At 41.2% G+C, this 15,253-nt stretch overlaps 1 protein-coding gene across 2 annotated transcripts; it reads left to right on the forward strand.

Moving 5' to 3' along the window:
* The first annotated feature begins 5,164 nt into the window (after positions 1-5,164).
* Positions 5,165-12,432, forward strand: LOC310755094 (slit homolog 3 protein-like). 2 transcript variants are annotated; one of them, XM_083597490.1, is made up of 4 exons: positions 5,165-5,340; positions 6,082-6,367; positions 7,326-7,534; positions 9,242-12,432. In XM_083597490.1, the coding sequence occupies exons 1-4, from the start codon at positions 5,232-5,234 to the stop codon at positions 9,478-9,480; spliced, it is 843 nt and encodes a 280-aa protein (XP_083453616.1). In that variant the 5' UTR covers positions 5,165-5,231; the 3' UTR covers positions 9,481-12,432. The 2 variants fall into 2 exon arrangements, with proteins under 2 accessions (XP_083453616.1, XP_083453615.1); XM_083597489.1 differs by having other exon boundaries at positions 5,166-5,340; positions 9,239-12,432.
* The last annotated feature ends 2,821 nt before the right edge of the window (positions 12,433-15,253 follow it).

The following is a 15,253-nucleotide window of genomic DNA, read 5'->3' on the forward strand; positions in this document are numbered from 1 at the left end:
ATTCAGAAGACATCTGAAGGCAGCCCTGTTCAGGGAAGTTTTTAATGTGTGACATCTTAGTGTATTTTTGGTCTTTGTGGAAGCCGCCCACAGTGGCTGGGAAAACCCAGCCAGATGGGCAGGGTACAAATAATAAATGGGCAGGGTACAAATAATAAATTATTATTATTATTAAGCATTATAGTTATTTATTGCAAGCTAGCTCAGACTAAGAATCCTAGTAACCTCTAGTCAGGAAAATAATTGCTGGGTATAGGAGACAACAGAGGGAAACTAACGTTTATGTTTGTAAGGGAGACAAGTTCATTGCATGTTGACGTCATGTTGTTCAAGACCATGTTTATTGCTTGTCTGGTGCACTTTATTGAAAGATACTAACAAGGATGGGGGACTTTTTTCAGCCCGAAGGCCACATTGCCTTCTGGGTATTGTTATGGGGGCTACATGAGAATAAACCAACAAACCTGACCTTGAGCATAGATTTATTCCGTTCAGCTTTCAGTTCTCAAATTGGGTTTCAGGGAGCAGAGTCTCTGCTTCTTTCTGAATATTGTATCTGTTTTAAGAAATTCCTGTTGTGGATATCAGTCCACAACAAAGGAAGGGTGAAATTTGTGTGCGGATAAACCAATAATAATAACAAATAATTCCACCCTCATTCTATAATAGTCCTGGTTACCCATTTCTGTTCTTCCATGAAAATGTCGATGAATTACAAATTTGTTTTGACACATCAGTTTAATACAATACCTCCCTGAAAACTGGAATAGGGTCGCTGGATGTGATAACTGCTGATGGCAGCTACTTTCCATACATTTTGTTTGTGTGTGTGTGTGTTGGAGAGGGGTTATTTTATAGGCAGATAGAACAACATCCTTTAAAAAAGCAAATCTAATGCAACTATTTTGAAGTGTGTTTATATTTCAGTGAGGTTTTTTAAAGCATATATTGTGAATTCCAGAAGAATGGTTTCAAACAAGGCAGATTCCACTTATTGTACAGCATTTTAATAGTTTTACTGGAACTTAGCCCAAAGTAAAAACTTGAGGACTGTTTCTAATTGGTTGGCAGAAAGTTGCTAAGACAAGCTTTGGCTTTATGAATTCAAACACAAAGTTGGTGCTGATCCAATTCCTATTTTAAATTCCCCCTCTTTCTCTCTCTCACACGCACATACACACATTGCTATTTCTTATTTAATTTCTTATCAAAATAATCCTTGAAAAAGTGCTAGATGTGTTTGCAATCCTAGATCATTTACAGATGTTCGGATCTTATTACATTTTCCCTTTGACAATTGTACAGCTCAGCTTCATTCTTCTCAGTTCCTAGAAAGCTTTAAGTTTCGTGGTACTTTATCCTGCCCCAGCTCAATTTTTCTGCCAAGCTGTTTACATTTTGATTTGAGATGATCGGGTAGTTCACTGTGTAAATATGAAAGCAGCACTAGCCACCATCACCCTTTGCCTGAAATTGCCTTTCAGCAATGCTCTACTGCCACCTAGAAGTCAAATGTTAGACTGCACCTTAATTCCATACTATGCAACTTCATTTCCCAAGACTGTGTACTTGACAAAATCACCTATGCCAACAATAGTTTTCACTGACTGTATCTGTCTGAAGACAACCCATACACTAGCATTGACAGTATTCTGATTTATGCTAGATATTGACTTCATCAGTTTGGTAGCTAATTCAACAAATTATTTGCCTTATTCGGGTAGTTGCACAACTGAAGAGGAAGAGCAATGTAGTGCAAATAAATCCTTGACATAATGCACTGTTTTGAGAGAATGGTCTGAAAACCACCAGGTTGACAACTGACCCCCCATTTTAACAAAACCCTGTCGCCAGGGCAATAGCCCTCTTCTCCCTTCAAGGCACAGTCAGTGTGCACTGTTGGCCCAACTGTGATGCACTGTTCAGTGTCTGTGGCTTTCTTCCCTTCATCTCTCGCCAAGCCACTGTCTCCAACTGTCTCAGACGATTGTTGACTCCCCCATAGGAGCAGCAAGCCAGGCTCTCTAGGAAGAAACATTCACATAAGCACTTATCATCTGGAAAGGGAATCCTTTCTTGGAATCCAGAGTTGTCTTTCTGAGGGTACAGCAATTGTATTTAACAAAATGCAATTTTTCAAGTGCTCCTTGGAGCATTAGTAGGATGGTCTTTAATTATACATTATCAGCTTTAAAACTCTGGGGCACAATCCAACCAGAGTCCCATTTATATGTCCCATTGGTTTATATCACATAGGCTTGACCATGCATTTAGCTTTCCCATTGAATGCAATGGAGATTACATGCTTAACTTGGACTGGATCATGCCCTTATCGTCCACTCTTTTTCAATAAAGTTTAAGTAAATGCTATTTCATATCGAATGGCAGACCACCACAATGCTTCATCACAAATTGCTTTTGAATCTCACTTTCTCAGTTTAAAAAAAAATGTTTTCCATGTGGCAGGCAGGTGCTACTGCCTGGTAATGTTAAAGCTATGGACAGAGGCCATGATTGCAGCTATGATACATTCACACTAATAGTTTCCTGCTTGTTTGTAACGGTCAGTGTCCCTCTGGTGGGTAGGCATTATCCATCACTTGTGGTGGTTGAATGTTTTGTTACCTCTACAATATCAAAAATCATTTATAGAATCTCAGTGGCAATAGCAGTAAAAGCTATGTACTTCAAAATAGCTACTGCTGACCCTTGAGTCAGAAATAGCTGATCATTTCCTTTTTAAATGCAGCATATTTCTTTATTTGATGGTGTACTTCAGAATAGTGGTAAACAGTAAAATGAGGCGCAGTCCGTTGTTTAATCCACACTGAAGGATGATAAGTAAAATGCTTTGCTGAGAGTGTTCATCTTCAAATACATGTTATGTATTACCACATTTTCAGCAATAATAATAATAATAATAATAATAATAATAATAATAATAATAATAATAATTTGTATCCCACCCATCTGACTGGGTTACCCCAACAGCTTAATTTGTGTAAATGGTAAAGGTAAAGGACCTCTGGACAGTTAAGTCCAGTCAAAGGCGACTTTGGGGTGCGGCACTCATCTCTGCTTTCAGGCTGAAAGAGCTGGCGTTTGTCTACAGACAGCTTTCTGGGTCATGTGGCCAGCATGACTAAATCGCTTCTGGCGCAACAGAGCACCGTGTCAAAAGCCAGAGCATGTGGAAAGGCCGTTTACCTTCCAGGTGCAGTGGTACCTATTTATCTACTCACACTGGTATGCTTTGGAACTGCTAGGTTGGAATGAGGTGGGACAGAGCAACCGGAGCTTAGCCTGTTGTGAAGATTCGAACTGCCAACCTTGTGATCAGGAAGCCCAAGAGGCTCAGTGGTTTAGACCACAGCGCCACCTGTGTCCCCATTTGTGTAGTTTTTTATAGTCAGGGCATCCAGGTCAGTTTGGACTTCTAGACCGGGTCCTAGATTTCTGATTGTTAGAAGTTTTGGGTGAAAACATTTTTGTTATTGGTTATGATGTCCTCATCCATTAAATTGCTAGACAGACAGTACAAAATTTTTTATAAAAAAGACTGGCTATGACGACAGACTTAAAGTCTAATTAAAGACAGGACACACTGGAGGTAAATGAAGCAAGGGAAAGTGACTTTTCATCTTGTCATAATTCTGTTACTAAAATTTAGAAATATGAGCCCAGTTAGGGCTAAAAAGATTTTTGAAATGGAAAACTATTTAAAAATTAGAATTTTTAATAATGTTAACAGTTGAAATATTCTTCCATTTTATTCAAGTAAAATTCAAACTTTCTTATGTGCTCTACCAAGACATATGGGCCTCTATATAATCCTGTTAATCAGAGCATTTAAAACTTAATCTCAAAAGGCCATATGCTGCAGAGGACCCAGTGATTTATGTCTGTGCACTCTGGCCTGAAATAAAAACCAGCAGTGCTAAATACTGTAGTGTTATCTTCTGACAAATGACTGTGGTTTTGACTTCTTCAGATAAGAGGGCTGAGTTGGGAGAAGGGAGACTGTTGCTGTATACATTGATTCTACCTCAAAAGTTCAAAGGTCATTAATTATGCTGCCTCAGCTCAAAGAAGCAGCTCCTCCCATCACAAGAATTTGAGTGGCTGTGTTTATACCACCACATGGAAGTCCCAGTTCACACACCTGACAATACCAGCCGGTTCATATGCTCATGCAATAGTTGTGCGTGTGAAGCCCAACATGTTTTGAGAGTCAACGGGTCTTCTCCTGACCTGTCCTATGTAATAGCCCCAGTGAGAAGAATCAAATGTTATTTTTCACCCTATCACATCAGCACATCCCGCTGAGGTTTCAGCTGGAAGTCCACTTCTCTCTGGCAAGCTTGACAGTAAGCTTTCATAAGTGCTGCTATTACCATCACCACATGGCTTAGATCAGGCATAGGCAAACTCCACGTGTTTTGGGACTACAACTCCCATCATCCCTAGCTAACAGGACCAGTGGTGAGGGATGATGGGAGTTGTAGTCCCAAAACATCTGGAGGGCCGAGTTTGCCTATGCCTGGCTTAGACTATTCTCCCAAATCCAGTCAGCTCTAGTGCTGCTGACTTTTACTCCAGACCAAGTAGCTAGTTCCTGGCTACTCTACACACGTAATCAGAAATCAGTACCATTAAGATAATTGTGTGTTCTTATGATAATTGTGTTCATATGTTAGCTTAGGTTTCTAATCCTGGCTACAGAATAGAACATGAAAAACATGGTCACCATGATTCTCAATAACAAAGGGTGTAAGTCGGGTGCAGTTCCTTGATAAGAACTTCTCACAGTTTTTAAACAAGATATTAGCAGTGGGGTAGGGATTGGATTGGCCCATTGTAATGGTTTAGCCCTCCCCATGTCATTTTCCTGATACCGTATTTTTCGCTCTATAAGACACACTTTTCCCCTCCCAAAAAGTAAGGGGAAATGTGTGTGCGTCTTGAAGCCGCCTGAAGCCTCCGGAGCGCAGCTGGAGATTGTTAGAGGATCACTGTGCCTCAGTTTGCATATTGTTTTGGAAAGTGCAAATTTGATAGATTCAGCTTTAAATGTGTACTGAATCAAATTTCTTCTCCGACTATAGTAGAAACCTGAATATTATAGTTAAACACCTTCCTAATTTCCGCTTTTTTTCCCCTTCCCCCCCACCCCTCACTCTTTCAGTGTGGAAACAGTAAATGATGGGCAGTTTCACAGTGTGGAGTTGGTAATGTTGAACCAAACACTGAATTTGGTTGTGGATAAAGGAGCTCCCAAGAGTCTTGGCAAAATGCAGAAACAGCCTGTTGTTGACGAAGATACTCCACTCTACATTGGAGGTAAGTTCAGTTTTTGACAGTTTGTTACTGAGAATCAAACCAGATGTAACAATGGAAGAGCCACAATTGCATATATATATATATTTCTAAATGATAGATGCAACTGTAGGGAACAATTTGAATCAGGGCTGAAGTGCTGGGGGGAATTATTTTTCCAGTTCAAATTACCTTGCCAGAACAGGTATTTTTCCCATAAGGAAAAGTATAGTTCCAGGGGGACAATTCAGATTTGGAAAATGGCAGAGGCAAAAGGGTTAAAACTCCTTCTTTGTGTCACAGTCCCTATCCCAATCAACCTTTCACCCCAATTAGCAGCTTCATTTATATATATATTTTTTAAAAAGAAATAAATAAATGCAAAAATCTGTTCCCGCGGGCACTTGTCTAATCTCTCTTGGGAGGGACCTCCACAAGCTGAGCTGAGTACTGTTTTGAACCTGGGCCACAGTGTCCAAACCTATTAGTTTAACCATTGTAATTTGTTTTGTTTGTACATAAGGTATTTATGTGTATTTGAAAATCCAGTGTGACTTAAACTTCGGAATAAGATACGAAACAATCATGCTTAAGAAATGATGGAACAGGAGGGGTGTAAACCGGAATATAATGTACATTGCAAACTACTACTATTCACCTTCCTAATTCCCCAGTATGACCATCCCGTTTCATTGACACATATTTCTCAGAATACCTTGAAGATGCTGAAGTATTCCCTAAAGTGTTTTGCTATGTTCCTTGCAGGCATCCCTACATCCACAGGGCTGTCTTCGCTGCGGCAGGGCACAGAGAGGACAACCAGCGGTTTCCATGGATGCATTCATGATGTCCGCATTAATAATGAACTGCAAGATTTCAAAGATCTACCACATCAGTCAGTAGGGGTCCTTCCTGGTTGCAAGTCCTGTAACATTTGCAAACATGGCATCTGTCGCTCTATTGAGAAGACAAGTGTTGTCTGCGAGTGTCATCCAGGCTGGACTGGATCACTCTGTGACCAAGAAGTTAAAGATCCCTGCCACAACAGCAAGTAAGGGTGCTTCCAGACTGTTGCTATTTTCAGGTGGGATTCAATCACATACAAGCAAATCCAGGTTGCGTAATTAAGGTTGAGTTAGCACTATTTCGCAACAAACCTCCTAAAATAGGATTTTTTTGCAATAAGGAAAGGAGCAGAGAGATGCACTAAGAAAACGTTTTCCTCTCATGTGAAAATCAGAATGAATGCTGAATAAATATCTGACATTGTCTGGTCTCTAGACAATGCATACAAACTAGGGAAAATGATTGATAAATAGGTTGCCTGGAAGTAACCTAAGTTTCCCTCTGTGTTGAATGGAAAACAGGGCAGGGGGAATGGGATATTTATGCACCAGTCAACAAACATGCTGAGAAAATGTGTGGGAGCCTGCGCCTGTCTCCCCCTCCCACCCCACAATGGTATGTTTTATGGAGAGCAAGTTAAATTTCAGATTATTTCTCATCTGTATATTTAGAACTGTGGATTTAAAATATGAGTCACAAAAACAACTACCGTTCTTTCTGGTTTCTAAATCTCCATAGAATCTCCTTGTGCTTGCTGTGGACTAAGTGCTACTCATACATGCATGTTTTTCGCAACCAGCTCACATTTTTCCCATTTAATCTGGATTAATCCTTTCCATGAAAAATCCAATAAGTTAAAAAAAAAAAGAAGGCCAACGACTCATTTGTGATATCAAGCCTCATCTGTAAGCCACAGAATCTACACTTTGGGGATGTTGACATTTATTGTACAGCATTTATCTGAGGCTTTTATGCACCACTTTTCACCATCTGATCCCAAAGCAGTTTCTATATAGAAAAGCATCACAGAATAAACCGTTCAAAACTTACAATTAAACCGTTCATAAAAATCAACCTACAATTTCATTCCATTTCTGGAACCTTTTTGTTCAGCTTGTGGTAGACACAAATTAGCTTTCTCTCTTTTTCTTCTTTCCTCCAAGATGCCTCCATGGTAAATGCATAGCCACCACCTCTGCTTACACATGTAAGTGTGTAGAAGGTTACATGGGCATGTATTGCGACAGAAAAAATGATTCCTCCAACTCCTGTCGAGGTCTGAAATGTAGCCATGGGCAGTGTAAGATCTCAGCACACGGGGAGCCCTCTTGTGAATGTGATCCAAATTACAGTGGAGAGCGCTGTGATAGAGGTTGGTATAATTGCAACTTGTGTGCTATGTGCTTTGCCCTTACCTGTTTTGTTCATTAACACATGAGTATAAGTAAAAAGAGTTCTGCAGATTTTTCTCTATTCCAGAGTCAATTACCATGTTAATACTGTATTTCACATAGTGAGATGGCAAACTTTAAAAAAAGATGAAACACATCTTGGGTGGTTCGACTGATAGCAACTTGCTTTCTAGGGTCCACTTAGCACCAACACTAGGATCCGTTTCTTTCATACATTTAAATGTATGAACATATGATCAAATAGCAGGCGCATGAAGAATCTGTGGGAGTGTTCTCATCTCTCCCAGCCAACCTATGCCACTCAGTGCATCTCCAAGCTATCACTGTCTTGAAAGCTCTGGAAGGCCAGAGGTTATCTGCTCCTGATCGATACTGACTGCCAGCACCTCTCCATGGTTTCAGATAGGGGCCTTTCCCAGGCCTACCTGGAGTAGGGATGCTAGGAATTAAATCTGGGAACTTTTGCATGGAAAGTATGTGGACTACCATTGATCACTCCTCCCTAAATATGTGTCCAATCACTGAGAAGGAAACATATTATCAACTCATGACTAGGATGGGCGGTCTGCAAAGTTCATCAGCAAATTCTTTTTCTCAGTTTGTTGCAATTTGGTAAAGATTTTAATGAGGAAAATAATTTATTGTAGCCAGGAAATAAACAGGAAGAACCTCCGGCATGCAGCTAGTAGTAGCTTTCTACCTAAAAGATAGCAACATAGCTCTCCTACATGCCTTCTGTCCCAAAGAACTAGTTGGATAAGTCCCAATAATGCCAATAAGTACACATGGTTCAATGCATGATTAATCCAACTAAAATAGTCATCTGGTCTCTTAAAATATAGGAGCTAAAGTTAAGATAGTCCTGCACAGAAAAAGGGAAGAGGCACTGATACAAAACCCACCCACCTATGGGATATGAGATGGGGTATGATTCTAGTTCTTCTGTGCTAGCAGCTTCTATGCTGGGCAGGAAATGGGTGGTATGTTCAGAAGACTTCCCACCCCCCAAGTACTGTTGCTTACCTGTATGAGATACTTGGTTCTTATATCCCGTGTCACAGCAATGGACCAGAGATTTCTGTTGGGGACTTTTATCTAGACCCATAGTTCCCTGGTGGATAATGTACACATGGGACGCGAGTATTTAGGTTTATGGGTTCAAATAGGCCACAACTTTATCCAGCAAAGGACGAGAGAGGAGCGCTCCCTGGCCACGCTGCGGTTTAAATTATCTGCGGCCACGCCTCCCACCAGTGCTGATTGGTCAGCAGGGCCACCCCTGGGTGGGGCCCTGCCCAGCAACGCAGCCCAGATGGCAGCAAGTGGGGCGTCAATCTCCACCTCCCGCCGGATCACTGCAGGGGCCCCAATGGCTGCAACGCCACCCACCAGAAAAGGCGAATGGACTCGCTGCATGTTGGGCTGTGATTTGATGCAGAATCCCATTTTCTACTGTGACAATGTGTGGAATTCAAAGTAGTGTTGTGGGAACTGCTGTCATAGATATATAGAACCAGCATATCTTCAAAATATTCTGGTATTAAGTGCACTTTGTAGCAATCTGATCTTGGCATAAGCCAAGGAGAGGGCTGTGGTTTGGATTCATGTTCTGGATGTTCAAACAAATGATAAGATTTCTGAAAGCATGTATTTGTTTGTTCTAGCAGAGAATCAGTGCCAAGGAGAGATTATCCGTGAATTCATTCGGAAGCAACAAGGTTCGATTGCATGCGTCTCTCTGGTCAAAGTGCCTCGAGTGGAATGTCATGGCAGTTGTGGGAATGATCAGTGCTGCATTGCCCTCAGGAGCAAAAGGCGGAAATATGGCTTCCAGTGTGTGGATGGCTCCTCCTTCACAGAAGAGCTAGAGAGGCATGTGGAATGTGGCTGTGCAAAGTGTTTATAAACAGCTGATCCACCTCTTTGCCCCTTTGTATCGACTCAGATGTGCTATCAAAAACAGGACCTATTTACTTTTAAGTGAAGAAGAGAATATTAAGTATATTGTAAAATAAGCAAAAAATAGAAGTTATTTTTATTATGAAAAGTGACTATTTTCATCTTTTATTATATAAAGTATCTGACCGTTTTGGGTATATGTATCATATAGTGAGTTATTTTTACTATGGATTTTTTTTTACAGTTGTAAAAAAGAAAATTGGGGAAAAATTATTCCGAACCTAAACACAGGGAATAATAACAGAGTATAGTTGATAAGCTTTGCACGATGGCCAGACGTGAAGGTAATAAAGAGATTGCCGCAGAAATCACAAAACAAGTCTTTGAAAGGTTCTGGATAGATACACATCTAGGAGCTATAGCTCTCAGGCCCCCTTCCTATCCAGGCATGCTCGGTTAATAGCCCTTTCGGTTGACCATGGAAATGTTGGTTGTGTTTATCACTATTGTGGATCTGCTTGACTCCATTGCCAAAAAAAAAAAAGCACACCACAATGTTGCCGTGGCTTGAGCCTTACGCACAGATATTATGCACATATTAATGCAATGGTGATAGTAACATGGTGTTTTGTCTTCTGTGTATGATTAATTCCCACACTGTTGTTTTTGTAATTTGTAGCATGGCCACTCTTGCAAAAGCAAAATGAAATGAAGGCTTTTTTTTTAAAAAAAGTAACAGATGAAAAGTAAGCACTGTGTAACACCTCATCAACAGTAGACGAGATAATCCTGGTACTTGGAACAGCCTTCCCTGGCCATCCAGCACATGGAACAGCAATACCTTGACTCCCATTCTGCATGCGCAGACTATTGCGCATTCTTACGCAAGGGAAGGGCCACAAGGAAATCTCCTGTGGAGGTGACACCCTCTACCTCCAGATGACTTTATGTTTTAGTTTGCAATGCAAAGGATGCACTGAAAGATGCCTTACCAGACTATGACAATCCTTTTTTTTTCATCCCCACATCTTTACTATAGGAGTATTTCACTTACTCCAAGGGTTCTGCCACAGTGCCAATTAAGTAAACACAAATCTATTGTTCATGGCAGCTGGTTTCTGCACATGCTGAATATAAAACTACAAAGTAATGCAGATGACAAACCCTTCTATAGATTTGAGTCTATCCTATGTAGCCTGAAACATCCTCATGGCAGCTGATTCATACAGCAGTGTGTGGAATGCCTCAACATGTAGATTGCATCCGTAGCACTGCCAGACATTTTAATGGGCTAGCAGTGGCCCACATGATCAGTCACTCTACATGTTACAGCTGCCATGTGGAGCAGCCACTGTAAGGCGGCTCTTTTACGCAGTTTTCACAAGGCAGTCATAACACAGAGACCAGTCTTTGTAAAGGGAAATGTTAACAGAACAAGACAAAGTCCTATTTGTTGACCACCTTAAATGCCTTTGACATTTTGTATACCACGTCTGGCTTATTTTCTCAAGTCCCTTCCCCCCCCCCCTTCCTTGCTTGGATGTGTAGTAAGAACAACCTGTAATTCCAAGGAATCATTGATGAGACAAAGTGGAATATTCAAAAGTGCCTGAGAGAGCTAGTACTCCACGTTCAAGTTTGATCCTGAAATCCTAGCAAGATCCCCTGAACTTGGGATCAAGTCTCTTCACAGCAAAGGATAGCCATATTTATCGGGAACAATGTTTGTCTTTAAAAACAACCATGGGAGTGAATCCCACTAATGACCAGTGCAGCCTCTCCAAACAGAACAGATTTATATCATGCTACAAGCATTTTACTCCTTTTTCAGATTTCAGGAGTCTGAAAATGCTTAAGAGTCTTTATTATAATTACAGTCTTCTGAAAGCCACAATAGTTTGTTCAGATTTCCTTATGGATTCTCAGGATAATTTCAGACAGGAGGGAAATGACTGATACAATAGTTGCCTTTCAGAATAAATAGTAGTGCATGGAGCCTGCAATCAGTGAAACGTAAAACAATCACTAGTTACTTTGCCAAGAACTGATTGAAATAATACAGTTCAGGAGCTGGTGGGGGAGAAAAGGCCGCTATGGAGAGTGGGGGTTGTAATTTTGAGCACAATATGTGATGCTAGAAGCAGCTGGAATTTATAATGTAGAAATGTACCACAATCTGCAGAGACCAAAAGTTTGCAAAAGCAAATGCAACAACACTCTCTTGTGTGAACAAGACTTTGGCACAAGTATCCTTTTCTTAATGATTTATTCTTTTTCATGGCATCTGTTATCCAAGAAGCTATTGCCTCTGTTGCTGAGAATGAAAATCCAGCCAGAATAGCCCATTCATAGAGTTGTAATGCTACCAAAGGCTATACACTGCCAAGAAGAAAGTGGGAAAATAATTATATTAAGATTTAACAAAGTAAAGAAAGGAGGTACGATTTTCATAAGTGTCTTCTTTAAGTAAACAAGGTAAAAAAGCCATCAGTGTTTTGTGAAATAATTTCAAGAATGTTTCCAAAATTGACAGGCTGAGGAAGAACTAGCCACAGTAGAGTGAGGCTGGCAGTGTTCCATCAGTACATATTTGGACTATGTGGTGATTTAGAAGAAAGGACACTTTATTTGTTTTCTACCAGTGGGCAGTTTATACTGTGCTGTGTTTCAGCTGATATGATATGGAATCTTTTGTTTTGTTTCTAAGTGCCAAAAGGTCTATGAAGTTAGTTTTAAAAGTGTTAATTAGATCTCTTTAAACTGCCTAAATGACGGTACATTTTGGCTATTGTAAATGGAACACAGTAGCTTACTTTAAAAAAAAATTAATATAAAGAAAGATGCTAACCCTATAAAAATTGTACATTGGCAATGTGGGTTGCTATGAATTTTGTGTATTTTACTAGATTGTCCTATTGTGATGTATTAAATTTAAGTAAATTGTTGGGTTATGGACAAATGTACCTTGTTCTGTGTTGCTATGCAAGTTATTTTTCTATCCATTAGGTGCACATTTTCACCAGTAGTATACTTGCCTTAATTGAGTGAGCGCCTCTGGTAGCTGCCCATCTAGCTACACATTTAACGGAATTCATTGTAGCACGTCCAGTGGTGGACAAAGCATATGTGGATGAACGTATGGAAGGTGTTGCTTAATATACACAGGTCCCGAGCCATTTAGAGCAGGGGTAGGCAACCTAAGGCCCATGGCCACAAGCGGCCCAAAGGGGTTGTTTAACCGGCCCCCGAACCGCCCCCGAACCGAGCTGCCTGCTCAGCGAGTCCCCGGCTGCTGCGCTAAACCAGCACAGCGCAGTGTGGGGACTCGCTTCTGCGGCGCTGAAAATCACGTCTGCACAGACACAGACACTGGAAATCATGGACGCATGCGCAGTCTGACCCACGGAGGGATCTCCGCTGGAGTGAACCAGCCCAGGCGAGGTAAACCTTGCTGACCCCTGATTTAGAGCTTTAAGGGTAACACAAGCATCTTGGGTTGAACCTGGAAAAAACCTGGCAGCCAGTGCAAATTTAACAAGGCAAGCATGATTTGATCACTTAAATCAATATGAAGAAAATAAATAGGTAGAAATAAGACTCCAGCTACAAAACGGAGTGCACAAAGATGACCTGAAGCCCCTTGCATCACGCTTGAAAGAAAGCATATAAAACTGAGTCAGCCTTGGACATCTGCCCCAACCCAAACAAAGCCTCTCCTTGCCAAAGTAATCAAAATGAGTGTTTCAAGTGTGCTTCTGACTTACTAGCTTACTTAAAAACAACAAGAAGCTGAAACTTCCTTACATACAAAGGGTGCCTACCAGTCATGGCTATTGTATTTCCTGTATGCATTCTCCCTCTATCTGTTGTTAAATAAATAGGCAAGAGAGACAGATGCATACTAAATAGTCTCTTTATAAAGGTAAAGGTACCCCTGCCCGTTCGGGCCAGTCTTGCCAGACTCTAGGGTTGTGCGCTCATCTCACTCTATAGGCCGGGAGCCAGCGCTGTCCGCAGACACTTCCGGGTCACGTGGCCAGCGTGACAAGCTGCATCTGGCGAGCCAGCGCAGCACACGGAAACGCCGTTTACCTTCCCGCTGGTAAGCGGTCCCTATTTATCTACTTGCACCAGGAGGTGCTTTCGAACTGCTAGGTTGGCAAGCGCTGGGACCGAACAACGGGAGCGCACCCCGCCGCGGGGATTCGAACCGCCGACCATGCGGATCGGCAAGTCCTAGGCGCTGAGGTTTTACCCACAGCGCCACCCGCATCCCTTAGTCTCTTTATACATTGAAACAAAAAGGCGTTCACCTAATGCTTCTCTTCCTTCCACCTCTAAATATCACATTAAAATGTTAGGGACCAATACTGATTCCATGAAGGTTGTAAACCATTGGTATGGCCTCAAACTGGAGTGAGTGGTGATATATGGTGATGGCTGAAGGCCAATAATGTTTTCCTCCAAATTGACCAGAAAAGCAGGCATATGACATTCAGTTACAGAGTCCAGACTCAGGGACCTACCGTATGTCACAGTGCATGAGACAGGCTGAGTGACAATGTATCTAGCTTTGCTAACCCAGAAGTACAGAAAGCAAGCTTATAAACATAATTTTTTCTTTCTTTTTTTTGGAATGGGAATGACACACTGGAGCTGGTTAGTTTTTTAGGTTGGAACTACTTTTATTGAATTACTTCTAGCTCATGCTAGCCTTAGGTCTTCTTTTTGACAGCCCAGTGGAGTTTCTGACATACATACAACACTATGTCATATGAGACATCCAATAGTCCAGGGTGACTATAGGTGTTTTTCAGGGTTGAAGGAATAATGTAGCAGAAGCCACATTGATTTGTTAATACCTGCTATGTTCACATACATTTGCATCCCTACCCACCACTTTGCTACTCCAATACCAAAAGTGGTGCATGGGAAGGTGAACCCTACTCTGTTCCCTCCCGCCCCCCAACATCCCTGTGGTCAAGTGCTCTAGTGTGCGTACACACACACACACACATCCCCCAAGAACAGCAGAAATTAGCTATGCTGGTAGAAAAGTACCTGGGGTAAAGGAATGCCATGAGCGGAAAAGGTTCAGTTTCCCTCAGTGCCTTTATTCGTTAAAGTTTTATTTTGGTCCTTCAAAACCCAGTGTCCACTCATGACTCAACCAAGTTCTTTGCACATTATGAATGAAGCATTTTTCTGGAATATCCAGTGATTCAAGACTGGATTGATTGACACCAAAAAGGGTGGGTATGCGAGTGATCAGGACAACTGACAGATCAGGAACAGTAAATTCCTGTTTGCCCACTGGAGAGAAGCAGAACACATGATCAGACCTAACAACTTTACATTCCAGAACAACACAGCACTGCTGCAAATCTAACTGGTGGTCTAATGTTTTTAGGGTCTTATTACTGCACCTTGGGAATATTTTCCATTCTGACATATGATGGCATCCTATTGATGTCAATTGCTTTTCAGATATTAGGCTGGCTACAAGGCTTTCCATGCAGTGCATTCATATGTAAATTTACTCAGAACTAAGTTCCATTGAGGGTTGGACTACAATCTGAGGTGAAACTGCTTGCTCATTCATATTTTGATTAACAAATGCCTTTTATTTTGGATACTTATCTTGGCTTGGTGTTACTCAGCTTGAATATGAGGATTAGTTTACGGATTTCTAGGAAATAAAAACTTAAAAAAATAAAAGTCAAAATATATGCATAATGTTCCATGCAGTCAGCATTTTTTCAAAGAGGTTCATGGTGCTG

The sequence above is a fragment of the Podarcis filfolensis genome (assembly GCF_964270895.1).
Source record: "Podarcis filfolensis genome assembly, chromosome: 2".
In the NCBI taxonomy this organism is placed as follows: Eukaryota; Metazoa; Chordata; class Lepidosauria; order Squamata; family Lacertidae; genus Podarcis; species Podarcis filfolensis.